Genomic DNA, 27796 nt, shown 5'->3' with positions numbered 1-27796 from the left:
TTTATCAGCTATGAAGGCAATATTTGCTGGCTGGGAACTAGTGGGAGTGTCTCACAAATTGACCTCTTCCTTGTGTGTAGTTTAAGTAGTATGACCAAGGCTTGACCAGAACCAATACCTTCTCCATTAGAAGATCCAGTTGAAAACACGAAGTTTGGGCATCTCAGTCCATTTGCCTCTACTTCCTTGCTAGTTTGAAATGTGTTTTTCCTAGAGGATTTGTATTTCTGGTTTTATTTCTATCAGGAAACAAGTCTCCGTCTTCTTGGTTGGCTGATGTTCTCAAGAAACAAGATGTTTCTTTCCTCATTAACAAATTTGAAGGAGGTGGCAGTGATGCCGAAAGTCCATCTGGGATCCTTTCTCAGCCAACTCTCCGTGGTATGCAGGAGCCCTTCAGTTTACAGACTGTCATGCGGTGGATGGATATGTTCTTAGCAGCGCTGGACTGCTACAATACATTCTTTGAGCTGCGAATGATCAAACCTCATGAAATACTAGGTGAGCGATTAGCTGTTGCATTAAGTTAATTCATGTCTTCATTACACAAAGTCCAGTCAAGAGAATTTCCTAACTTGAACTTTAAGCTTTTTTCTTAAATGTAGAGTTGCTGAATTTTACAAACTCTCCCAAAGGTTTCAATGACAGTTGTTGTACTGGATGTTTTTTGATGAAGAAATACTTTGTTAATAGTGCATCTTAAAATGTTTCCTTTTAATCCTAGAAATACACTTTTAAATTTCTGTCTCTCAGTCATCCAGTCACCGGCAACTTCTTTTACTAAGAGATAGATTCTTATTTTGTTTTGAAAATCCTTCCAAAGCTGTTTACCTACTCTTTGTTAATGTCTGGAGGGAGCTATCAGAAAGCAATAGAAGAAGTCCCCTTTTCACTTCGAGCCATGTACGTGTTACCTTTCTTCAGTTCCTGATGCTTCAACTGCATCAGGTCCAAAAACCTTGTATTTGAACTTTGATCAGGTGCATAGTAATACCCCGTGTAGCCGTTGAGCATCTTTTAAAAGTTTTTCTTTTAGTTATTCATGCAGATCTAAACAAAATACTTTTTATCACTGATGGTACAATTACATAGTTACTTCATATATGAAGTCTCGTACAAGTTCTAGGTAGTCTGTCTGTCAGTGTCATTTCTGTCTTGGTTTAAAACAATACTGGAAGATCATTGTTGGATGGGGTTAGCATAGAGCTAAATTATTCAAAACTAGGGTTTTTAATTTTTCATCCTTTTTATTACATATGTGTAAATAGTCATCATAAATAAGTGCTTGTAATGATCAGTAAGTAGAAAGCTGCCCTTCACTGCCCAGAGTGTTACTATTTGGAACTGGGTAGGACTTTCAGAAAATACTGGTGTGAGATGTGATGGCTTTCCGTTTGTTATCTCTGTTTGACTGTTTTCTTCCAAACACAAAATAATATATTTAAAAATAGAGAGCAACTGTATAATATCAACTTAGTATTATTCTTCTTAGGTGTAAATGAAAGATCCTCATTCTTGGAAGCTGTGCAGTTCTTCCTTGAAACTATTGCTTTGCATGATATCCACGCAGCAGAGCAGTGGTTTGATTGCAGTTCAAAAGGGAGCGTGTTCAGTCCACAAGAGAGAGATGTGTATAATTACAGCAAGTGTACAATTATAGTCCGAATCATGGAGTTTGTCACCATGATACTGGAAACATGCCAGCAGGATTTCTGGAAGGTAGGCGGCTACTCTTCACATGTAAGTGAAAAGAATTATATTGTGCAGCTGAATTTTAGTGGTTGATGTAATTTTGGTTAGAGGAATTAATATTTCCTGTATATTCCAGTTGTATATTGACTATGAGATTGTAGTTCTGTATGGAGTACTTGTAATAAATAATTCTTGCATGACTTCTGATGGTCTTCGATGTGTGGAGGTGACAGCTGCTTAAAAGGCAGAAAGGCAAATTGTGGTAATTCTTTCTTGAATTCAGTATAAATACTCACTTCTCTCCATTTGCCCAGCTTTGGTGCAGTATAAATTATGTTTAACTGTATAGTACTTTGGAGTCTCTTAAGAAATTTACACTGCCAGGTTTAGTTCTGAGATTGTGACCATCTCTTGTTTTAAGTTAGTCTCTACAGAGAGACCTGTCACAGAGGTGTATATCTGGATTTTCAAGGTGATTACAGGTTTATAATCGAGACTGAAACTGGCCTATGTGGACATAAAAGATATGTGCAGCTTGATGAGATAACATATATCCTATGTATATTTTTAGAGATACTTAATTTCTGTGTATTAGCACAATTGATTGAAAGTCAGACATTTCATAGAGAAAGAGAATGACCCTTAGTGAGAATAGTTACTGTTCCATGTTTTGTTTCATTTTAGATACAAGGACTAATGATACGTTGTGAAGAATAAAATAGGGAAATTAAAATGGATTTTAAAATAAAACTTTTATTTAATGTTTTATTCTTTCTAGCTACTTGAGAAGAAATTGCTTAATGCAAGCCTTATAGAGCTTCTGGTGACGACAGTGTGTGATCCATCACATGTAGGCTTTAACACTGCTGATGTGCAAGTCATGAAAAATCTCCCAGATATCGCAGTAAGACTCATGAAAGCTTTGATGAAATCTCCCTATGAAGAATCTTTGAAACGGTGCATAAAAAAAAGAATCACACCGCAGAGGTAAGCAGGGGCTTTCTGCTAAGGATGTATCCAGAACAAATGCCACTCTCTGTGAGAAATGGAAAACAAATAGTGTTGTGTACGGTCGCACATGGAGCTCCCCACCAATGCAATGTTGTTGCTTCTGTTTTTCCATTAGCCTTGAGGACCTTTGTTCTGTTGATCTATTTAATTCAGATGCACGTTTTGATCAAGTTAAAGTTAGTGCCGTCCTTTCTGCCTGCAAGCAACTACAGAAATCTGGCCTGCTTCATTCTATTCTTCATGATCAGGTAATTGTTTATCCAGCAAATAATGCTGAATATTTTTATACGGTAAAGAGCTTTTCTTGTATAAAATGCCATTATGAAAACAGAGAACAGATCAGATTAAGAAGTTGTGTAAAATGAGATCAACAGTGAAGGGCTGGTGTTGAATATGATCAGAAATAAGTGTTTTCTGCTTATTTCACGGGTATGAGTAGCACGATACTGAGGTTTGAACAATCTTCATAATTATGTCTGTCTTCCTCCAATTCCAGGGCCTGGAGGCAACCCAAATCTAGCTAAAACTTCCTTTTAGTCAGCTTCACAAGACTGAAAGCTCAAAAAAATGAGGCTTTGCTATCCTCTAAAGGAGGCATTTTTCCACGATTTTTAAACAGAGAATATTCAAAGTTATGGGGGAAAAAGGAATACATACTGGCTGATCAGAAGCAATATAATGGGTCTGAGCTGCAGGAAAAGAGAATGGAGAGCAGTTGAGGGGGGGGTGTTTAGACTGTATTACTGAAAATAATTATTTCTACTAAGTTTCTGATAGTAATCAATCTATTTTACTGTGTGCAATTGAACAAAAACAGGCTATGCAGCAGCCACAAGGACTGAGAGAATTTTGTCTACTGGTGAGCAAGGCTACATTTAGCAAGTAACAAAATATTTAATTTCTGTGGAGTGTTAGCAATATATCCTCTATATCTAAGCAAAAGCTAGAGCTGTGATTGTAGACTGGTAATATTCAAGGAGATGCATGGTTTACCTTTTGTGGCCCGCTTGTTCTGACTAAGCTGTTCATTTTTTTTCTGTAGTAGTGTTACTATCTGAAAAAAAAACAGGAGGAGGATCAGAATTTTTTTAAGATTTTAAAATGACTGTTAGTTTCTTCTGAACTTTGTACACAACAGGACTGTCTGGTTAAAAATCTTATTCCTCAGTCAGAAAGGTGTCTTGTGATATATTTGCATTGCTTTATCAGAAAATGATCTGGAGTTCGAGTGTTTTCATTAGCTATACAGGTGGACTGGAAGGCCTTTATATTATTCTTTTCAGCTTGTGTTAGTTGTCACTTGTTTCTTTATTTCTGTAGGATGAAGGAATTTGTGTTGGTTTTTTTTTCAGCTTATATTAATTGTCGCTTCTTTCTTCATTTTCATAGGATGAAGGACATCATGGCTCAGTTGGCTCTAAGCTTCTTTTGGTTGTTTATAAAGGTATTGCACTTAGAGGTGAAAGGATCTCTCTTCCATCGTTAGACATCAGCAGTAAGCGATTAGCTGATGGGCTCCTGCAGCTGGCTTTTGCTATTGGTGACCAGGTAGGATGTGGGTCTCTAGTTTTAATACAGAATCATCATTTAATAATTCATCATCAATAGTCTTTTACTCATTTTGAGTAGATGAAGCTGATGTTTTATTCATAATCGTACAGAGGATTCTATGGATTAATTGAGTGACAGTTGTAGATAACAAGCATTTCAATATTCTGTTTGTACCTTATTTTTGTGCTTTCTGGTAACATAAAAGAGTTTGGTCTAGAAGCTTTAAAAAACTCACACACTTTTGTAAGAAATTAACGTGCTTGGGATAACTCTGTCTCTGTACCTTAATTTTCACAGTGTGAGGAGCTAGTAAGTCTGCTGTTGAACACAGTGGTGTTATCTGTGCCGTTATCAGGAGCATCCCAGAAGAACCTGATCAATTTCTCCCATGGACAGTATTTCTACAGCCTGTTCTCAGAAACCATCAATCAACAGCTGCTGAAAAACCTGGATGTGATCATAGTTCAACTTATGGAATCATCTGTCAGCAATCCCCAAATGGTATTAGAATACTTCTTTAAAAGGACAGTCAAATGGGAGTGTTAGAAGTAATAATTTTTGTTGTCATATGTGGATGTCACTGAGTGTGTAGTAGGGGAAAACTGCATTTCATTGCACTTTGGACAGCATTGTGTTGATACATTTTTGGGTTTGTTTTTTTTTTTTGTCGTGGCCTACTGTTGCCTACTAGTGCTGCCTTCATGATCTCTGCCAACCTGACTTAACTTAGGCTATCTGTCATCTCATGTCAAACTTAGTGGAAAGTGCTTGCCTATTACTTATCCTGAAATCTTACGAATTTCAGGATTTTTTTGCATAGTACTTCAGATCAAGAATCTCCTTTTGAAGCAAGGCGGATTGTTCCCATTTACTGTGCTTTGATTTTCATTGTAGAGTGGTCCCAGAGCATGTGGACTGGATTTATTTTGAGTAAAACTGAACTGGAAAATGAACTGCAAGCACTAATGGGCATTTAGTCCACTGGACTAGAGTAGAGCTAAATCAAAGTATTAAAAAGACAGACAAACACATAAACATACACACAACCCCCCATGACCTGAAATAAATACAGGGTAGATGTCATGTGCTCAGTCTCAGCACTGCTTGTTTTGCCTAAGAGATTTTCTCCTGTTGGTCCACACTATTTACTAATATAGGGCTCACTTTCAGGTCTGTGAAGGAAGCATGTTATAATTGAGAGGTCTTCTTTCAGTGCAACTAAAAGGTCAAAAAAAAAAAAAAAAATCAAAAGTCTGCTTTGCCTTTTGCTTAAAAAGATGCTTGGGAAAGTAGATCATCCTTTTAAAACAGGAGTAAATTGGGTAGAAGTCTGTGTTTTGAAAAGTGTGTGCTTTTAATTTCTTGCAGAGAGAGACTTGTGTATCCTTTTGAGATTTAAATCTAGCATTGCTACATGATGTTTTTTTAATGATTGCCCATACCAGTGAAGAGATCCTGTCATCCTTTCATTTAGGATGCAAGAATCTACCTGTTGCTTTTCCTTGCAGGTTGGTAGCGTTTTGAATGGCATGTTAGATCAGAGTTTTAGGGAGCGTACTGTACGCAAGCAGCAAGGAGTGAAACTGGTCACAGCTGTACTACGGAACTGGAAGAGACTTGACAGCTGGTGGGCCAAAGGTTCAGCTCCCGAGAGCAAAATGGCAGTCTTGACCCTGCTGGCAAAAGTTCTCCAGGTATGTGTTGCTTTGTAAAATCCAGGTAACTTTTCTAATTCTGTAGGAATAGTATCTTTTTTAAAGAAATGCTATTTCATTCTAATGTTTTGTGTTTGGGGGAAAAAAAAAGTTAGAGAATATCAGAATCTGAAATTTTATTTTTTTTTTAATTTGCATATACAAAAAATACTTGGACAGGCAGAAATTACTAGACTTTGCTCTACTCTGCCCCCTTTGCCCCCCCCCCTTTTTTCTTTTTTTTAATTGCTCTCATGTTTTAGCTGCATCTTTTTCTTCTGGGGAACTTGTACAAGTGCAGAGAGTAAACTTTGAAACCAAGCAGCCTCTGATAATGTTCTTTGCCATGTTGGCATCCTGAAAGTCCCTGTCAACAGACTGCTGAAAGATCTTTGTTTCAAATATCTTTAATTTCTGTTATGTTGAGGTTTTGGCCTTTTTTTTTTCCTTTCTCTATTTTAAAAATATAATTTATCTACTTATCCTATTGTGGGGTGTTTTAGGAACTTGTAAAAGTAGCTGTATGCAAATACACAGAAAGATCACTTACTGAGAATTTTTTTCGTTTTATAATTAATTATTTTAAACTTGAATTTTGGGAAAGGTATGTGTTAGAACACAGAATGTGAACTGTATTGCTGTATTAGCTGACAGTGCAGTGACCAGTAGGAAATCTGGCTTTGAGAGAGAGCTTAGTATTTTTCTGAACTTGAAAATATCCAACATTATAATTTTGTTTGTACTGTGTAGGAGCTTTTAGGATTTTTTTGATAGTCCTTTTAAAACTAAAATCACTCTTTCAGTGCTTTATGTTAGTTCAGTGTATCTTTGGAAATAAACAGTTCTATAGCTCATGGGTTTTTAAATGTTCATTAATACAATGATCTCTTTGACAAGTTTAAAAGAAAAAAAATCTTAATTTTTTTATTTCTTCTGTCATTCCAGATAGACTCTTCAGTTTCTTTCAATACCAATCATGAAGCATTTACAGCTGTTTTTAATACCTATACCAGTCTACTTACTGATCAGAATTTAGGCTTAAATCTTAAGGTAAGTTGCTCACCTCAAAGGCTTCCCAATCCTCCTCAGATTAGAATGTTAGTTGTTCCTGAAATTCCCTGTTATTTGGCTTAAATTTTACATTGGTTTGCACAGTAACCTGTACACCACTTCTGTTTTTTATCCTCCTGTTCAACATCCTAAAAATTGTTTATCAATCCTTTTTGTTCTTCAGACAGAAGGCAATAATGTGAATGTCATGTTTTGGTTTTAGGTGCTCTTTTTTTTGGTGACTTTTATGAAAAAAAATTACTGTCAATTGCAAATTGTTTAGAACTCTAAAGTGTTCATTTGAGAAATGACAGCTGATCAGGCTTTCAGCGAGGAGCGTAATTTCCTACAGGTCAAATTACAAACATCTACTGTGATTTTTATGTCTATATCTGCAAGTATGGGACCTGTACAAATGGATTAACTGCTGTATGTCCCTTGGTCAGGAGAGGGAGATAAAGTACTGCATATTGAAAGCTGAAGCTATTAAAGATGCTGGCACGTAGGGTTAGGACTAGAAGATATAAAATTTTGTATTTATGAAACAGCTTTGCATAGTTGCTGCTCTGCCAGCCTACCCTTAGCTAGACAGTATTTTGTACTTTCATATGCATTCAAAATAAATAAAGTTTGGGATCTTGCTTTAGCTGCCAGGTAGTGCATTTAATCAGTGACTTGTGTGAGAACGGATGCTTGCTTAAAAGAACAGTGAGGTCTTATTCATAGGCATGTCAGCCGTGAGATATTAATTAACTTTTAACTCCCACTCAGCAGTCACCTGAACTGCTAAAGCTGTTTTCTGAACTAGCACCTGAGAGATGAGCTGCTGTGTAACGTATCTTTGTCAGTGCATTGAATCAGTAGGCACAGCCACTGCTGCTGTTTTGTGGTCCTGTTCATCTTGCTTTGTAGTTAGACCATATTTTTTTTTTTAATGTGAAACTGCTTTTTTTATTTTTGCTTTTTTTTTTTTTTTTTTCCAGGGCCAAGCAGTGATAATTCTCCCATTCTTCACTAATTTGACTGGAGAAGAACTTAGTGACCTTAAAGATGCTCTTGATCAACTTGTAGCTTTTAATTTTCCAATGAGGTCTGATGAGTTTCCCAAGGGAACCTTGAAGCACAATAACTATGTAGACTGCACTAAGAAAGTTAGTATTTTTAACAAATATGTAATTAGAAGCCTAAGTGAACTATGTCTCGAAACAATGTTTCACGGGATTTGGAATTGAGGAGAGACTCTCAGTTCATGAAAGGAAATCAGCTTTTCTGTTTCTGAGTTATGTCTCTATCCAGAGGTTTAATGTGCAGATACACATTAAATAAACATATCCTTCTGTGCATCTGCGTCTTATCAGTACTGAAAAATAATTACATAATTAGATGGAATTGGTTTGATCCAATGTGCCTCCTTTTATTATGCATTACTTCTTTTTCAGTTTTTAGATGCATTAGAATTGTCTCAGAGTCCAATGTTGTTGCAGTTGATGACAGAAGTCCTCTGTAGGGACCACAGACATTTCATGGAGGACTTATTTCAAGCCAGCTTCAAAAGAATTTCCAGAAGGTGAGTTTAGTCTGTTGGATTTTGCTCTTACTCTCATTGAATTTTTGCTGCAGCAAATGTACTTAATCTATTATGTTGTCCTTGTAATAATGATTATTTACACCTTAAAGTTTTAATTCTGATTTTACTTTTCATCTTCACGTTTCCAAAATATTTCTGTACTATGAACAAGTGGCACCAACTTCCAGATGACACTTCCAATGTTTGGGCAAATTTTGTAAAGCCTTCCTGTAAATTAGCTTGTTCTAGTTGAGTTTAATTGGGTTGAATATAGTAATTGTGGATGATACCTATATTTGCTGTCCCTGCATAACCACATGATCACTTGAGTTGATAGCACTTACACTTTGTTCAATGCCTTTGAAAATACAACAGCACATTTATTTAATTGAATGTTTCCAGAGTGGTGAATTGTAGACACAAACATACTGTGTCCACAGAAGAGGTCTGCAGTATCTTCCAAACCAAACATTCCAATTCATGATGGGCTATTAAGTAGTGACTGTTTTGGAGCATGTAGATTCCTGGACCAAGTCATTTATCTTATGCTCAAATCCAATTTTGAAGTTCTAGCTTTTATAAAATTATTCAGAACAACAGTTCATCTAGTGGAACACTTAATGGAAGGACCTTGATAGAAGGTCTTGACAGAAGGACTTGATAACAGTGAAGTCTCCTCCTCTTTTTTTTCCTTCCTGTTTGCCTCCATCCTTCACTTGTACCAGATAAATATATTTTTTTAGATTGTTCATTGAAAAGTGATTGAGGAATCTAATGATTGCTTTTGGATTAAACTAACAAAGATATACAAGCAAGTTTACCGTCTGTTGCAGAGTAAGAAGCTGAGATTTTCTTTGGAGAGCTCCACAATAAGTGGCAATTCAACCTGATCTTGTATGTCTTATAGAATGATAACCCAAGAGGGTATGAATGCAGACAATAAAAATTTTAAATGTCACCGGGGTTTCAAACATAAATAGAGTCTGGTAAAAAAGAGTTTTCATCTTGAGATTTCCATCTTTTTTAGGAGCACCACTGACAAACAAGTGACACTGTTGGACACTGTTCACAAAATGTTCCAGAGTGAAGACCTTCTTTCAAATACTACTCGTCAAGCATTTATGGATCGCTCCCTCCTCACTCTCTTGTGGCACTGCAGCTTGGATGCACTGAGAGAATTCTTTGGCAAGGTTATAGTACAGGCTATGGATACACTTAATTCCAGATTTACAAAGGTATGAATTACTTTGTTTTAGCATTGAGGAAGATCTAATAAAATGTTGGTGTTGGTACATTTTGTTTAACTTTGAGTGAAACACTAATTGAAACCATTTACTTTCCAGTTTTCTGTGTCTTGGAGCAGAAGTTTTTGCCAATTACGTAGTTTGATGATTACTGAGAAACTTTGTTTTATTCCGTAATGCACTGTTCCTCTGAAGTTAGTGTTATGTTCATGTATCTACTGTGTATAAAAATTGAAGTGGAAATGTTATCTGTATGCTTCTGAAGGAGTTTGAAGTTCTGTCAAAATCAAAAGCCCTTTCTAACTTTGAAATATAAAAGCTTCGTAAAATTGTACCCTGTTAGTTGTAGGAGAGAGATATTCAACCTCTGTAATGAAAGCTCATGAATTAGGTGCCTTACTTCTAGAGAAAGAAATACAACTTCTAATCATTGCAAAGATCCTTCAGGAAGGGATTAAGAGCACAGATCTTCCTTTCTTTATTTACAGCCTATCCTCCAATTTACAGCATAGTTACATGCAATGATTTTATTGTCAGTAGAAGTCTCTGCTCTTGCTGTAGTTCTTCTCTGATGCGCTTTGCTAATACAACTGTTTAAAGGCAGCAGGTCAAACAAGATGCTGGAATTATCCAAATCTAGTAGTAGTTATTGAAAACAAAATGCTAAAACCAAGATTTACATAGAGTCACCACCACCATGTTTCTCTTGCTGTAAATGTTGGCACCTAATTGAAGTTCGTAAAGAAACTCACAAATGATAGCCAGTATGGTAACAGGTATCAGGAACTCAGAATCTGTCTTTTCTTATCATCAGCTCTTTTCTCTGTTTTAGAAGGTAAAAGTAAGTTGAAGGCTGTTTAGCAGAAACTAGAGTAACTGTGGAGCTACTTAGGAAGAGCAGGATCCAGGAAATCTCTTTCTGAGTTTTTGCTTATTTGTTTCCAGTCCAATGAATATACTTTTGATACACAAGTCACCAAGAAAATGGGGTATTACAAGCTGCTAGAAGTGATGTATGTGCGTCTTTCAAAAGAGGATGTGTACTCCAAGGACTCTAAAATTAACCAAGCTTACCGTGGCTCCATGAATGTAGAAGGAAATGAACTTACCAAGACACTAATAAAGTAAGACTGTTATTTCTTTTATTTCCTTTTCATTTATAATTGGGTTTTGGAAAGATACACTTTTTAAGTATGCCATATAAAGCAGAAGATTGATCTGTTCAAGGGTAAATGTAATCTGCGATGTAGCTTTTGATGTTCAGTGGAATAAAGAATATTGAATTTGCATTGATAGAATGATCTCTAGCATAGACTGCAGTCCTATGTCAGGATAACTTTTGCATCCTGATTTTGCCATTTTTTTCCAATTTGTTAAGTTTATGCTTTTATTTTTACTTTTCAGTATGATTCTTGGTCTTTAATTTGTGTTTTCACAATTTAAGTTTCAATATACTTACATTCTTTTGTAGAGTATGGTTCTGTGTTTTAAGATAGGTATTTATGAGATTGGCGGGAAGATGGGATGGATTTTCATTTACATTTCATAATGTAGCAGCACACCCAGTAGGTGTAATTTGGTTTAATCAGCACTGCAGAAGGAGACAAAAGATTAATACTGAATATATATGCTAATTAATATTATTTGATTTGTTTTATATTCTGAAAAAAATGTAAGATTCCTGAATTACTGTTCATTTTTTTGTTTTGTTTTGTTTTGCTTTTAATTTTATTTTACAACACGGTGTCCTATGAGGAATTTAAAGAATGTCTTGGCTATGATTTGCAGAAGATCTATAAATGGCTACGGGGAAAAGACCCATAACAATTGCATCCAAACTGGCTAATCTGTAGCATAGCTTAGCATGCCTATCCATTCATAATTTCTTGGTAGAGGACAATGAGAGAGATTTATACATGCTTTGAAACATTTCCATCTTATCTCAAAATGGCCTGTCATCGTATTCCTGGCATTAAGGACTGCTGTGTAAATTCTTGGGGAAGGTGGCTTTGTCATTGCTAAATGGTTCCATTTTAGCACAATATACCTGCAGAGAACTTGAACAAGCCTCAGGGGGTTTAATGCTGATACTGCTGTAATAATAAAAATCTCTTGAAATTCTGTTGATTCAGTGGTCTCTGATTGGAGCCTTTTCTGTGCTGCTTGAAAAAAGACTTCTGATGGTGTTTTCTTACCTGTTTGTATTTTAAGGTCATGCTATGATGCATTTACAGAAAACATGGCAGGAGAGAGTCAGCTGTTGGAGAAGAGAAGACAGTATCACTGTGCGGCGTATAATTGTGCTATTGCTGTAATCAGTTGTGTCTTCACTGAAAGTAAATTTTATCAAGGTTTTCTTTTCACAGAAAAATCAGAAAAGGTAAGAAGAAGTTGTTGCTTTCAGAAGGCTTCCGGAGCATGAGACACAAAGTAATTTTACTTGAGTGCAATAAATAAAAGACTCAAACCTGAATGGCATGCAGTTATATTGCCAGTGAGGCAATAGAAGGAGTTATAGCTGACTTTCTTGGGTCCATCATGCAATTTGAATTGCTGATGAAGGTTTTACCATCTATTTGGGAATCGGTGAAGTAGTGATACGTTTGGCCTGTTTTCCCTCCACTCTCAATCAGTTTTCTAAACTACGAGAAAAAACCTGATTTTTAAGTTCTCCAGTGCTTGGATTATACTTGAATAAGAGATACTCTCTTTACAGAGCACATTGTCTGTGCTGTTAATTCTTGAGTAGTTGAATAACAAAATTTTCTTTAAAGTATTGATCTAGAAGAGAAAACATGCCATATTTTCAATTTTTTATGTTGATCTGTTGTTTTTTAAGAAGAAATAAAATACGTTCAGAGCAATTGTTACTGTGTGCAGCGTTATAATTTTAATATTTCCAAATGTGCTTGGGTTTGCAGAACTTGCTGATTTTTGAAAATTTGATAGACCTGAAGCGTCAGTATACATTTCCTGTAGAAATTGAGGTGAGTGGAATTTCTGGGCTTTAGTGTTCCCAAGTGAAAAATGAGCATGGCTTTAATAGTGTAGTCGCTGTAGACCGGGACAATTCTCACGTACAGAGAAAGAGGATTCTGTAGTGAATAAAAAATAGAGTACTCCTCTAATGTTTTAAAATGCATGTTTCTGAGAGAAATCTAGACTTGAAATTTTGAACACAGCTGCAGTGCACAAAACTTTAATATACTTTTTAGCACACTTACTCTGGTTATGAATGGCTGTAGGAATAAGTAATTTAGCTGCTATTCTGCAGCATTAATTATAATAATTTACAACATGGGATTTCCATTCATGTTAAATGGGTTTAATCATTTATTGGCAGTTTGTAAACAGATAATTGTAAATAAACTGTAAATAAAAATAATAATTAATTTTCAAACTTTATTTCTTGCCGTTTAGGTGCCTCTGGAAAGGAAGAAGCGGTATATTGCTATTAGAAAGGAGGCCAGGAATGCAGGGAATAGCGATCAGGGTATGAAAATCATTTATGACTATGAAAAAAATGCCTTCTTACCTTACAGTGTTCACTGATGTGTTGGTAATTGATTTCTGCTGTAGCAGGAACAAATAAAAGTGTTCAGTGTGATTAATCTAACAACCAGTTCCCACCTTCTCAAGTTTTAGTGGCCAATAAGGTCTTGTTTCTTATAATTACCTTGATTAATGGTCTATTCTTTTTCCTATTTAGATGAACCCAAGTATTTAGCTTCTGCATCTTATATGATGGATAGCAGTTTGAGTGAAGAAATGAGTCAGTTTGATTTTTCTACTGGAGTCCAAGGTTTTTCTTATAACTCCCAAGATGTTACAGCTACCAGCACTCGTTTCAGGAGAAAGGTAATTTAGTGACTTATGTGCTGTCAGGAAGAAAAGTTTTATGCTTTCTAGCAATTACATATGTTTATTGGAATTGAGAAAAAGAAATTTATAGTCTTCTATATTTGTTCTACTTAACTGAGAGTGAGTTCCTCCAGAAGATGAGGGAGGGGGACTTGAACTGTGTTCTCTCAGTCATTTTTCTTCTTCCCTCCTTCCACTGTCTACAGCTGGAGGAAAGCAATGCCCTAGCTTGGGTTTCTAAAGTTGAGTAATGTGAGTGAAGTCCAGCCTGAGTTGTGAAAAGGTGACTTGTGACTTTGTGTGTGCTCAGGAGTTTCCTGTGGTGGTTGCATTTTGTTGTTAGGCATCTGGTTTCCTCATTTCCCTCTTTTTGTCTTTGAAGGCACTTGGCCAAGCTGATTGTATCAAATGTACAGAATAAATGATCAAATTCTTTATTATTTTTGTATCCCTGTTGTGACACTTTGTATTTAACTGTTGCTCTTGGAAGAACAACATTTAATATCTTCCGAGACTTGAAGTCTCATCAGCAGTAATACCAATAGGATAGATATTTGCTATAAAACAGAAAGAAAGCTTCTAAAAGTATCATAGAGCCTGAAGGTGAAATCTGTCGAAATAACTGTTAACATTGGTAAAGATAAACTGTTTCCATGTTTTGGAGCAAGGAGGTGTTTTAGCTGCAGTGAAGTTAACCAGAAATGTACTTTCTGTCTGCTTTGTGTGGTAATTTCTAACTATAAGCAATTTACTGTTGTGATTTACTCTGTGTAGCAAAAGAGAGAGCTGCTGTGGTTGCTAGTCAGTATACACACATCCATAAAAATACAGGTTTCCCCCTGTGGAAGATGTTAACACATTCTTTCAGCTATGAAAGGAAATAATTTCTGTGAGGGTCAGCTAACTCTTCCTACTTTCAGCAGTTGCCACACCTGTCCTGGCAGGTAGTGAAGTCAGAGTAACATGAAGTTGCATTTGTTGGCACAGAAAGTAAAAGACATGCACAGCTGGTACAGATATTTGGGAGGTGTCTGATTGAACAACACATTTGATATATTCTCTGTTGTGCACACTGAGCTTATAGTCAAATCATAGAATCATAGCATCATAAAATCGTTTGGGTTGGAAGGGACCCTTAAAGGTCATCTAGTCCAAACCCCCGGCAAAGAGCAGGGACATCTCCAACCAGATCAGGTTGCTCAGAGCCCCATCCAACCTGGCCTTGAATGTTTCCAGGGATGGGGCATCTGCTCCTCTCTGGACAGCCTGTTCCAGTGCTTCACCACCCTTATCATAAAAAATTTCTTCCTTGTATCTAGTCTAAATGTACCCTCTTTTAGTTTAAAACCGTTACCCGTTGTCCTGTCACTACAGGCCCTGCCAAAAGTTTATCCCCATTTTTCTTAGAGGCCCCCTTATTTAAGTACCGAAAGGCCACAATAAGGTTTCCCTGGCGCCTCCTCTTCTCCAGGCTGAACAGTCCCAACCCTAAGTGTTTATTCATAGAAGAGGTGCTCCAGGCCTCTGATCATTTTTGTGGCCCTCTGTAAACAGAGATAAGATCAGAATGACTCATGACATTATCATGATTTAAAAGAAAATACAGTGGTGTTATTAGCCATAGGAACACTTTTTTTTTTTTTTTTTTTTTTTTTTTCTCCCAGGAGCCCACAGAATACATGGCTTTAAATGATGAAATGGAGCTGGAAATGGATGAACTCAACCAACATGAATGTATGGCTACTATGACCACTCTGATTAAACATATGCAGAGGAACCAGATCACACCCAAAGTGGAGGAGGCCAGTATTAACAAAAAAAATTGGCGTTTTTTCACTAATTATACTGAGAAGGGAGTCATGATTGAATCCTTTTGTTTATTGATTTTCATGGCTATTTTATAATGAGACCTGTGTGGCTCAAGCCAGAGGCTTTTTGGCATGGTATTTGGTCCAAGAATTGAGTTGATTTTTTGCTCATCTCTTTTCATTTCAGGGGACAGTTCCAGTAGATCTTCCTCTTTGGATGAAATTTCTGCATGGCAAATTAGGAAACCCATCAGTACCACTAAATATTCGCCTCTTCATAGCAAAACTTATTGTTAATACTGAAGATGTGAGTAATTTTTTTTTTGGTCACGTTTTTTCTGTTAACATAACAGGTTGTATTAGAACATCAACTGTGTAACTCTTCTGGGGTAAAATATTTTATCAACTGAGACTTTTGGGACGTTGAAATTGAATGGTTTGCTGTGATAAAAAAGAGCACATTCATAGCCCAAAATTCCAGATAGTGCCACTATTTTGAATGTAATATAAATACTTTTTCTCCCAAACTCTGCCTCAATAAGTAGAGAGTGTACACAATACGTATCTTCTGTAAACTGTAAGTAATTGATTCACTAATACTGGGCAAGAGACATGGCTGATTATGTTTGCCATCTTTGAAGGAGCAAATATCATGGTTTTTTAATGGTCACAGATGAGTCTTACAGAAACTTAGAGCTACATTATGTTGTGGTTGCAGAAAGATACTATGATAGCATAATGTGTCTTATCTGAGAAGAAAAGTTTTCTAACTCTCATTCTTGGGTAAAACATTCTCGTTGTATTTCATACAGTGATTTTAATAGATAATGTTTCTGTCTGAAGCATTCCAAATCCAAAATACAAAAAGACTGAATTTAAGAATTAAATCAAGAAGCTTTAACACCCTTAAGGCTACTTTGTTACTAAAGCTATTTGAAATGGAAGGGTAGATGAAGGACACACTCTTTCAAGTCCTTTAGAGACAAGTTTTCTATGTGAGAGCTGTATTACGTGGACTCTAGTGAAATAATTAATTTTATATGAACACTTGGTTAAGTTTCTAAGCGGAAGTGAGGAATGTAGTTATGGATACTTTCTGTTTTAAAGCTATTTTGAAATTTTTGTGATTGTTGCTTCAGAGGTTAAGCAAAGCGATAAGAGGTTGATTTAGCAGTCTTACCTGTAATGATTATTGAACAACAGGTTATTGAATAGTTCAAAAATTTGTACTTTATCATTGATTCTCCTGTTTTCCATAGGTTTTCCGTCCGTATGCAAAGCAGTGGCTTGGTCCATTGCTGCAGCTTGTTGTTTCTGGGAACAATGGAGGTGAAGGGATTCATTATATGGTTGTGGAAATAGTAGTTACTATCCTTTCCTGGACCAGTGTAGCCACTCCCAAAGTAAGGAAATGTGAAATTAATTCTTCTTATTATTGTGACTATTTGGTAAGGAATTAGTTTGTTTTAAGCGCTTATAATAATTTCCTACATCGGTCTACTGTTTCATTTAGATGTTAACTTCAAAAATAGCTTCTTTGCTTGCTTGCTTACATAAAACAATATATGCCTTTGTATCAGAGTCACTAGGCTTATTTTTGCTCCTGTACATTTTAGGGGAATATTAAGGATGAGATTTTAGCGAACAGATTACTTGAATTCTTGATGAAGAATGCCTTTCACCAAAAAAGAGCTGTATTCAGACACAATCTGGAAATCATAAAGACAGTTGTAGAGTGTTGGAAAAACTCACTCTCCATACCTTACAAGTAAGCATTTAGACAATTGCTTTCTTTTGTCAGTATTTCAAGAATATAAGTGAACATTATCAAAGGAGATGAAAAGGTAAATTCAGCTGCAATTATAAACTTTTTATCCCTAGAGTTGACAGTAGAACTTCAGAACTGAACCCTCCCAAGATTGTAACTTAATTTGCAAGACAACAAGGAGAGAAATGGGGACATGTAAGGATTACAACAGCAACCACAAAAGCAAGAGTAATCTCTGCAAAGACTTATGTTTTATTTGAAATTTTGAGTATTATCACAGAATATTGGTGCACTTTTAGCAAGACTGCTACGATCTGCTGTGTTTCTGAACTGCTTGCAGAGAATTTGTGTGGACTTACAATCTCTTTTTAGATTTTTTTTTTTTTTTTCCCCCCCCGAAGACTTCTTAATTTAAGCTAAATACTTCTTTCTGGATATATGCTTTCTACTGGTTTTGGTGGGGTTGTATGTGTGTATATATCTGTATATACACAGAGAATGGGTGATGAGTTGTGTGTGTATTTTCAGTTTTTCATGTATATCATTACTTTTGTGTTTTTATCCAACAGTTTAATATTTGAAAAATTTTCTAGTGGAGACCCTGATACAAAGGACAACTCAGTGGGAATTCAGCTGCTGGGAATTGTTCTTGCTAACAATTTACCTCCTTTTGACCCAAAGTGTGAAATAGATCGTGTCAGGTGAGAAATGCAGCTTTATGGAGAATCATTTTCATAAAAGCTTAAGACAAAGAGAGCAAGTCTAACTTTTCAGTATGAAGTATGGGAGCTGGATTGCTCGTTTATTGCAATCATTTGTCCCATCATCCCTTTGCTATTGTCTGTCAGATGTAATGCTTTTCTAGCTGCAAAGTGCAGACTGCATTTATTTTGGAAAATATCTAGAAGGCTGTAAGCTTTTTTACAGTGGGCCCCAGGGTTACAGTTTCATGGGAATTAATAGAGTTGGGAATTGCCAAAGCAGAGATTTGAGACGTTGCTGTATTCAGCTCTTCTAAAAGCAGTCACTGCTTGCCTAGGCAGCTCAGGTGAGGTTTTTTTTTTTTGGTTTAAAATTGGTTGCTGGCATAGTGGCTTACAGCAAGTCTACCTTTTGTGTTAGGTATTTTCAGGCTTTGATCAGCAACATGGGCTTATTGAAGTATAAAGAAGTTTATGCAGCTGCAGCAGAAGTGTTGGGACTTGCTCTTCAGTCCATTGCTGAGAGAGAAAATGTAAGTGAACTGTATTGTGTGTTTGACCATTCCTGTCTTAATTCTGTGTACATCTTTTATATGACTACTCAATTTAGCTCCAAAAATGAATGTATCTAGAACTCAACAGTCTTTGTCCAACAGATTGAGTTAAAGGTTTAAACTATTAACTCAAGAGGAAAAGAGTTTGAGAGCAGACGAAGTGTAGAGTTTTTGTCCTCCTGTTCCAGAGCTGATAGTGAAAGGTCTCTTTCTGGGGCATTGTTAACTTTTTGCCAACCAGCAACACTGTCATGGTACATTTAAAGTGTTTTAGGTTTTTTTTTAAGAAAAAAAAAAAACAAGTTGGGAGGTTTAAGGCTTATTCTTGAATATCTGTATCTGAGGATGTTTAATAACTTGTAAGTTTTGATGTAAAATTTAAAAGTATTGCATTTAACTTTGAATGCAGTTATTTTCTAGGTAGTGGATAAGGTGAATGCAAAACTATTACTCAAGAACTAGGGGATAGTGCTAGATGCTCACAGAAATCAGTTTGAAACAGATTCTAGAAGTACTTCTTTACGCAACAGTTAGTGAACTTCTGGAATTCATTGCCAGAAGACGTTCTTGGGGTAAGTAGCATCAGCAGGTTCAAAGAGAAATTAGACAAATTCATGCACAAAAAAATCCACGAACAGATTCTAAAAACAATAGGCAACAAGGTATGCTCTGAGATCCCTAATATAATGACAGATGCATGTTGAGTTGAGAGAAAAGGAAGACAAAGTGCAGCTATGCTCATGTGCTCCCCCTAAATATCATTCTAAAGCTGCTATTGGAGAAAAAAAAATACCAAGTTATCAGCTAGGTGGACTACTAGTCTGACCTTGTAGGTTATTCTTACTTCTCTCCCTGCTGTTCTTCTTTCCTTACCTAATTGCATTCTGGTTCTTCTTTCACAGTTTGTAGCGCGTATTTCATAAACTGAATTTCTGCAGTCTTCTCTTTCACAGTCTTCCAAGTTCCATGATAAGCAGTTATTTTGAATAAATGAGCAAAGACAGTGCAAATAGTTTATCCTATACAAAACCTATTTCTTTGAAATTAAGTGAAGGTTGCTGATTATTTTTCACCTTTTCACTAAAAGTGTCTTATTTTTTACATTCATTAATTGGAAATCTGTCATACTGAATGCGAAGCTGCTCATTATTTATCTAAGCATACTAAGCAATGTGTATCTCAAAATTAAGGCATTGATGTCAAACCAGTCGAAGGAAGCTCACAAATGTGTTGTTTAAGCAGGCAATCACATTTCTGCCAGACATAGCTGTACAGCAGCCATGAAGCACCATAAATGTCAAGATGAGACAGGTGGATCTTACCTAGCAAAATGCACTAGAATCAAACAGTACAGCAGCAGAACTATGTTCCATTAAGATGGTTATGAGTTTCATGGCTATGCTTGTCTTACTGTCTTTCTCATTTTCAGGTACTTGAAGATCCAGTTTATGATTGCGTCATAAGACAGTTAAAACATCATCAGAACACCCAACAGGATAAGTTTATTCAATGCTTGAATAAAGTTGTTAAGAATTTTCCACCTCTTGCTGACAGGTATGTTATGATTTACATGGTATGTTTATTGTAGTTGTAGAGGAATAATAGAAAATAACTTGCTTTTCTTTGTGGCCTTCTGGTTATGTTAAGGTTTATGAATGCAGTATTCTTTTTGATACCCAAACTTCATGGTGTGATGAAGACCTACTGCCTGGAAGTAATACTGAGCCGGGCGGAAGAAATACCCGATCTCCACTTGCAGTTAAAAAGTAAAGAATTTATCCAGATCATGAATCACAGGTAAGTGGTCATGTGATTACGAATGTGGATGCATAGTCTATGCTTCTTGATAACTTTTTCTGTGCGGGCAACATTTTACATTCAGAACCATTTATAATTCATGTTCACTTTTTGGTCACTGCTCTCCAGATTTGAGCTAATGGAATTTGAGAGTTAAGTATTAAGATGGTCAGGTCACTGTGAAAGACAAACAAAAAACCCTACGTAGCGTTAAGGTGCAACACTACTGGGATGTGAATTTCTGTTCTATGTATTAGTTTAGTTATGTTCTTACTCTTAAATTGAACTGGAAAGCCCTTTATGCAAAGCCATATTGTGGCTGAAACCTAAACTGTTGTTCTGGTTCTGTGTGTAGTAGTGAGAAGAAAAGCCATGTAACTATTCTTATTTTTCCTCTCCTTTTAGGGATGATGAAAGGCAAAGAGTTTGTTTGGATATAGTGTACAAGATGCTGTCTAAACTAAAACCACTGGAACTTAAAGAACTTCTTCCTGGAGTGACAGGGTTCATTTCTCACCCTTCTGTAATATGTCGACAGCGCATGTATGATATTTTGATGTGGATTTATGATAATTACAGGTGTGTATTCACTGTAGATGTTGTCTTTCAGTGATCTGGCACGGGCAGGGTTGAAAGTACTTGCAACACTGTCTTCCAGTGTTCCTTGGTGTGGGATTTTTCCAGTTCTCAGAAGAACAAAGCCTGTGATTTGTCTAAGTAGCTCTGGCCTTTGATGGCAAGTTTATCACTTCCACTGAGGGACAAAGCCTTAGCCCTGAACTTCAGCCCAGGACTAGGATTTTGCATAACCACAGCGTGATGGCATAAGATGTCTTAGTTCTGATGTTCCCACTTTTATTCTTGTTGCCGGAATTTGTAACTACTAAGAATTGTACGGTAGAAAAATTTGCTTGTAGATAAAAGGTGTATTAAGGCACTTTGACATGATCTGGATCCCTTCAGTCTGATCCTATAAAGATGTTTTTTCTGTTTGAGCTCTTAGAGTAGGGAACAGATGTGTACTCCGTTTGACAAGCAGGTTGCTGTTGAATCATCTGACTTAGTTTGGTTCTGTTATATGCTTTTTCCCAATATAACTTGGGAAATTTGAATGGATAATTATTGTAAAGAGAAAGTACAGGCAATTTTTACTCCAACATTACTTGGGAAAAGCTAGTTCTCTGTCTTTTTCTCAGTTTTAACCTTGCAAACTCAATTACTTCTATTTGCCTTTTATAATAAATACCTAGCATGAATTACTTAGCTTTCTGATTCTTTTCTAAGTAGTGGAGAGACAAGATATTTTTGGCAATGAAAACCTCCTGTTATTAAAAAAATGCAATGTCATGCCAAGCTGAGATTTTTATGAGAAGGGCATATTACTCCTTTTCTCTCACCATCCTCATCCTCTTATTTTGCTATTGATTGTTTGAGAGAAGTCATTAAGAGATATTTTTTCTGCTACCATCAGTGATCCAGAAAGCCAAGCAGATGGTGATTCTCAAGAAATACTCAAACTGGCAAAAGAAATGCTGCTTCAAGGACTAATTGATGAGAATGCTGAACTGCAGTGAGTAAACAGTTGTGATGACTGTCTGAAGTAAAAAATTCCTAAATTGCTTGCTCTTCTGTTCAACAAAAGAGTTGATCCTTAGAGGGTTTTTAAGTATTTTAATATAACAGAGTAGCAGTGAAATAACATTATTTCCTTTTCTTCCAATAAGTTAATTTATAAAATTGCATCCTGTACTGTTACACCAGATGTAAGTGAAGCATAGATCTTTTGAACAAACTTCTAAGCCATGGAGAAGTTGTTTCAGTATGTTAGACTTAACTCTGCATTGATGTTCTAGAGTTTTTGAACAACAGGAAGGCCCTCACTATACACAAACACACAAAAATAGATTAAATGTTGGAGGACTGTGGTTTTATTAAGTTTTTTTTGGTGAAGCAAAAGGTAGAATAGGAGATCTCTGTGCTTATCCACCCCTAGCACTTTTCAAGAGGAAAACAACTCAAAATAATTTTTCAGAGCAAACCTTTTATCAGTCAAATGGCGTTGAGTGTAGTAGATGAATGAGAAATTTGGTGTAATTCAATGGAAGATCCATTGCATGAAAGGATTTGTTGAAGGCTTTATAATGTTATTGTGGGGGGGTTTTTAACTTAACTTTTTTTGATAGTGTTGTGTTTTCTGTTTGCAGATAACTGCAAAGAATAACTTTATTCTTTGCCTTTACAGATTAATTGTTAGGAATTTTTGGAGTGATGAGACAAGGTTACCCACAAACATTCTTGATCGCATGCTGTCACTGTTAAATTCTTTATATACTGCCAAGATTGAAACGCAGTACTTGAGTCTAATCACAAATTTTCTGCTTGAAATGACCAGCAAGAGCCCGGATTATTCCAGAAAAATATTTGAACATCCACTGTCTGAATGCAAATTTCAGGTGAAGTGTAATGTGTTATCCTGTGTACAACCATGTGACAAATTCCATTCCTTAATGTAGTTACTCCTTGGACAAGAGTAGCATAGTGAAGGAGATTTTTGAGTGTGTTTGGTATCCATAGTTGAAAGCTGAAACTGTCATCGGTTATGCGCAGTATCAGAAGTTTGATGATTTTGAGGGGGCAGTAATTTTGCTTTCTTTTCAAAAAAAGAAAGATTTAATTAAAATAATTAAATATACCAAGTATAGCTGATGTGTATAGTACTGAAATACCCAAAAAAGACAGTAGTGGAGAGAAGCACCGTAAACTGGAGAAAAATTGTGAAGAAACAGGAATACTGGTGAAAGAACTGTAAATGAGTCCTCAGCTAAGAAGTCCAAATTAGTGAGCTTTTTTGCTGAGCTATGGAGAACTTTTATATGTTTGGGTTTGGTTTTTTTTAATGGCCAAGTTCTGCCCCTGTACCTGGGATGTTTTAAATTCTGTACTTTAATTTCTGCTAGCCTATCTCAAGGAAGGAAGGCAAAAAGGCTCCATTCTTGTTGTTCACATTAAAATATTTCTGTGTTCCCAGGACTTTGTAATTGATTCCAGCTGGCGTTATCGAAGTACCATGCTCACACCTTTGTTTGTGGAGACTCAAGCTTCTCAGAGTACCCAAAGGAATTTTTCACAAGAAAGATCTCTTTCTGCCTCTGGGTCAGTCGGTGGTCGAGTGAGGGCTACCCAACGGCAATATGAATTTACACCTACACAGCATGTCAGTAAGTCCAGACCAGAGTCTTCTGAAATTTTCGTTTTTGCTAAGGGAATTATTTCATTCTCTTAATTCCTGTTGCATATGGATTTGTAATGTGAAAGTGTAAATGCATTTAATATTTTGTTTTCAAAGGCTTTTTTTTTGCGTTATGAGAAAAAACATCCAGTCACATTTTTATCAGTCTCATATATATTTTATGTTCTGCCTAATGTAAAATAAGTTTATAATTTACCTAACAGCTTAAAATCTGTTCTGCCCATAACACCGGGAATTATATTTTTGGGGTAGGAACATTACCTACTTCATAGATGTTTTCACTTGATTTATGTGTGGATATGTTACAGCTTTTTTACAATCTATTTTTACAGGTGGTAGAAGTTCTTTTAATTGGCTAACTGGAAGTAGCATTGACACATTGGCAGAGTATACAGTTCCTTCATCCTCTGAATCCTTGTCTTCGTCGATGCTTTTGGTTAACAAACGGAGTGAAAAATTTAAACAAGCAACCTTTAAACCAGTGGGGCCGGATTTTGGGAAAAAAAGGTTAGGTTTGCCTGGAGATGAGGTGGACAGCAAAACTGAAGGTTTGTAAGCCTTATGATGCAATTTCTATATAAATATTACATTTTTATAGACCATCTTTGTCAGTTATTTGACAGGCAGTCCATTATCTCTGAGACATTCTAATTGAGGCTCAACTTGAGAAATTTTGTTTCCAGGAATGTATAGTGATACATAACATGTGGCAAAAAGCTAGATTGTGCTAGGAATTGCAAAATTGTATGTTGCTAGATGAAAGAACTGACTGGGTAAGAAATCAGCTGGTGTGATCTTTGCGTTCCTACTTCTCCTTAAGACGATCATAGCATGGATGTTAGACAGTTCTGTCCCTTCTGTTTTAAGTTTAACTGTTTATGTCTTTAAAGAAGAGACCTCTTTCAATATATTTTTTTCCAAACCATTTCAATTTTGCTGACACAATCTGGAATAGATTGCAATCTGGCTTTAGAACTACCGTGCTATTTTCTGAGACTGCTCTTTCATCCACCCAGTCAATAACTGAAGAATATCAGTACTGTTCTGGAATGTCTTAGGCTCCTTCTCCCCATTTTCTCCCCATTTCACACATGCCGACCGTGTCATTAAAATTTTGACTGGAGGGGTGGGGGTAGTAGTTCAGGCAGAGAGTTATAAAGATTGCCCATTTCAATACCTGAGAGGTGTTTCAGGGCATGGTATTTCAGTTTCCATGTTTCGTGGACCATGCTGAACTACAGAGAGTTCAGTCTGCCTTCCAGTCAGTCCCTGGTCTTTTGCCAGGGAAGTACCAGTTACAGTGATATGTTTTTGTTTGTTCGCTCTTCTTTCCTAGGAAATGAACTGAAGTGAACAGTCTGTAAGGTGGCGTTTGTCCATGCCTACACTGAGCAGGAGTTGATCCAGTGACAGTTCTGTAATAGTAACTTCAGGTTACTATAGTAACTTCAGTACTATATTTTTTAGTACTGTATTATTATTACCCATTCTTTGAATAGATTTAGCAACTCTTTTATGTAGGGAGCTATATACTTTATGGAATATGGTGCAAATGCCATACTTGCCTTTGAGACCTTAAAATAAATCTGTCTTACAAGGTGAATTTACTCATGAATTTTAGTGCCTTTCCCAGTACAATAGTTTGACCCTTATACCTCATCCATGTGCTTGAAGTTTTTGTATAAGTGCTTATTACCTCTTCTCCTAAGAACAGCTTAATTTGTTTTAATTTGCTATCTTGTTGAAACCTCTTGCATTGAGTTGCTGGATGTGAAACTTAGGAGACTAGCTGGTAACCTCGTAAATATAAAGATGATGTTTGTTATTATATGATGCTCTTCCCCTAAATCTGAAGTTTACTCAAGAAAGGAAAAGCTGTGGACATACTCATGTGTTCCCTAGGTATAGAAGAACGAGGAGAAATTCTAAGGCTGCGGAGGCGTTTCTTGAAGGACCAAGAGAAACTCAGTCTGATTTATGCTAGAAAAGGTGTGGCTGAACAGAAAAGAGAGAAGGTTTGTCCATCCAACTAAGTTTAAAACCTTAAGTCCCAATGCCATTTGCAATCTTGTACTTCAGCTCTCGAAGTAACTTTGTGAAGAAAGGGTAGTTGCTACTTTAAGAGCTTTAGAAGGTTTTGTTTGGAAATCATGCTATTTATGCGCTTAAAGCTAGATGATGTTACTTAGTATGAGTGAGAAAAGAGCTGGATGGTAATACTTTCAGTGAACCACTTAGTGTGTATGAAGTGATTTTATGTGACGGAGTCCCTGACAGCTATGGGAAGCTCTTCGTGGTTGTCATCCTGGAAACTAGAAGTCTTGAAGCTACAATACTCTGCAGAAGTAGCTGGAGAACATCATGCAGTGTCTGAAGGTGAACTCAAAAATGTTATAGAGCTGATGGACTAACCAGAACTTTTGTGTATTTTTAACCTGCAGGAGTGTCAGTAATAATCATTTGCTGAGTGTTTATCAAGGCGAGAAACTTAGTACTATGTGGGTTTCCTGGTTGCGTTAGGTACTTACAATAAGTTTAAGTATTTTTAAGCTCTGTAACAGTTTTTCAGATGTTCATGTACTAAAAATAACATACATTATCATCCAAAAGTGATAGCGGTTAGACCAAGAGCAAAGGGAACCCAGGATTGAGAGCTACCAGTTTGAGACACTCTTATAATTCTTTGCAGCTGCAGACAACTGTAAACAGAACTTATGTGTGAAAGAACTACAGAAACACCTATTTTAGCCAATTTATATTTACTTCCACACTAAAGCTATCATTTCCTCTCACCCTGCAAGAGTGAACCTGTAAATGCGTTCTGCATGAGAGTCCAAAATACAACCAACAAAACCCCCTGTGATATTCCACAACAAAAGACCAGAGGAGACTATGAATGCTGTCAGGACCTCTTAAGCTTTTCAAGAGATCTGTTGCAAATAAACATGCATAGAGCTCGGTGTCATGCGTTAATACCATAGCTGATAGGGCAAAACAGAAAAAAGTAGGTCCTGAGCAAGAAAGTATTTGGAAGTAGCTTTAGCAAAGTCCTAATTTCTCCCAGCATATTTCTCTTGAAAGTTTTTTGAAAATCATCCCTTTGAAATTATGGAGAAGAAAAATGGGCTCAAACAGCAAAATTATGAAGGGTTTACAGAAGAGAAAAAAATCTTCAAGCTTTCTTCCATTCTACCAATGTATGTATCCACCCATTGTCTGCTAGTTTAACTGGTAATGGCAGTAGTTAAAAATAAAATCCCAGCCTTTAAACTTAGTGCTGATTTCCTTATAGCATATCAGTGCTATGGAAAGGAAGAAAGGCAGAGGAAGAGGTAGGTTTTGTCTATATCTGGAGGTACCTTTTGTTCAGTTTAAATGTATTCCTTTAAGCCTCAGCAAAAGGCAGGACAGCTATTTAACAACTGCAGTTTACAACAGTTTTATTATGATTTGGCTTGAGTTTTACTAGGAATCGTTTCCACCAGGTTTATCCTTCTTCATTCACCTCCCCATCACACCAGGTGAAATAAAACACACTAGCTTTAGCAACATCTTTTCACTTTCATAGAATCATAGAATCTTGAAGGTTGGAAAAGACCTCCAAGATCATCAAGTCCAACCATCAATCAAACACCACCATGCTTACTAAACCATGTCCTGAAGTGCCAAGTCTACACATTCTTTGAACACCTCCAGGGATGGTGACTCCACTTCCTTGGGCAGTCTGTTCCAGTGCCTAACCACTCTTTCAGTAAAGAAGTGTTTCCTAATATCCAACCTAAACCTTCCCTGCCATAACTTGAGGCCATTTCATGGAATCATTTCTTCTTGTCCTTTTAGGTAGCTGTAGAGAGAAATGAGGTCTCCCCTCAGCCTCCTCTTCTCCTGACTATATTCCCGTTCCCTCAGCTGCTCCTCATAAGACTTGTGCTCCACAGCCCTCACAAGCTGTATTGCCCCTCTCTCGACGCACTCCAGCAACTCAACATCCTTCTTGTACCGAGGGACTCAAAACTGTGAACACAGTACAGTGAGGTGTGGCCTCACCAATGCCGAGTACAGGGGCATGATCGCTTCCCTGCTCCTGCTGGCCACGCTGTTCCTGATGCAAGCCAGGATGCTGTTGGCCTTCTTGGCCGCCTGGGCACACTGCTGGCTCATATTCAGCCAGCTGACTACCAGCACCCCCAGGTCCCTTTCCACCAGGCAGCTTTCCAGCCACTCTTCCCCAAGCCTGTAACGTTGCAT

General features: G+C 36.7%; 1 protein-coding gene across 1 annotated transcript in view; it reads left to right on the top strand.

Moving 5' to 3' along the window:
* PRKDC (protein kinase, DNA-activated, catalytic subunit) overlaps positions 1-27796 on the top strand; it is an 85949-nt gene that overhangs the window by 26863 nt on the left and 31290 nt on the right. The window contains exons 31-60 of the mRNA XM_086740790.1: positions 247-501; positions 1493-1719; positions 2471-2679; positions 2819-2951; positions 4093-4251; positions 4552-4755; positions 5763-5948; positions 6894-6998; positions 7982-8149; positions 8438-8565; positions 9593-9800; positions 10755-10933; positions 12021-12189; positions 12731-12796; positions 13230-13302; positions 13519-13667; positions 15335-15472; positions 15666-15785; positions 16738-16881; positions 17095-17246; positions 17816-17947; positions 18369-18480; positions 19931-20055; positions 20149-20298; positions 20704-20877; positions 21770-21868; positions 22541-22751; positions 23327-23516; positions 23881-24096; positions 25451-25563. Of these exons, the coding sequence (XP_086596916.1) occupies positions 247-501; positions 1493-1719; positions 2471-2679; positions 2819-2951; positions 4093-4251; positions 4552-4755; positions 5763-5948; positions 6894-6998; positions 7982-8149; positions 8438-8565; positions 9593-9800; positions 10755-10933; positions 12021-12189; positions 12731-12796; positions 13230-13302; positions 13519-13667; positions 15335-15472; positions 15666-15785; positions 16738-16881; positions 17095-17246; positions 17816-17947; positions 18369-18480; positions 19931-20055; positions 20149-20298; positions 20704-20877; positions 21770-21868; positions 22541-22751; positions 23327-23516; positions 23881-24096; positions 25451-25563 (4694 nt within the window). The remainder of the gene's footprint in view (positions 1-246; positions 502-1492; positions 1720-2470; positions 2680-2818; positions 2952-4092; positions 4252-4551; positions 4756-5762; positions 5949-6893; positions 6999-7981; positions 8150-8437; positions 8566-9592; positions 9801-10754; positions 10934-12020; positions 12190-12730; positions 12797-13229; positions 13303-13518; positions 13668-15334; positions 15473-15665; positions 15786-16737; positions 16882-17094; positions 17247-17815; positions 17948-18368; positions 18481-19930; positions 20056-20148; positions 20299-20703; positions 20878-21769; positions 21869-22540; positions 22752-23326; positions 23517-23880; positions 24097-25450; positions 25564-27796) is intronic.

Source organism: Chlamydotis macqueenii, chromosome 2 (assembly GCF_036417535.1).
Source record: "Chlamydotis macqueenii isolate bChlMac1 chromosome 2, bChlMac1.mat, whole genome shotgun sequence".
NCBI classification, from domain to species: Eukaryota; Metazoa; Chordata; class Aves; order Otidiformes; family Otididae; genus Chlamydotis; species Chlamydotis macqueenii.
Note: the sequence above shows the minus strand (reverse complement) of the source record. Positions and strands in the feature narration are given on the sequence as shown.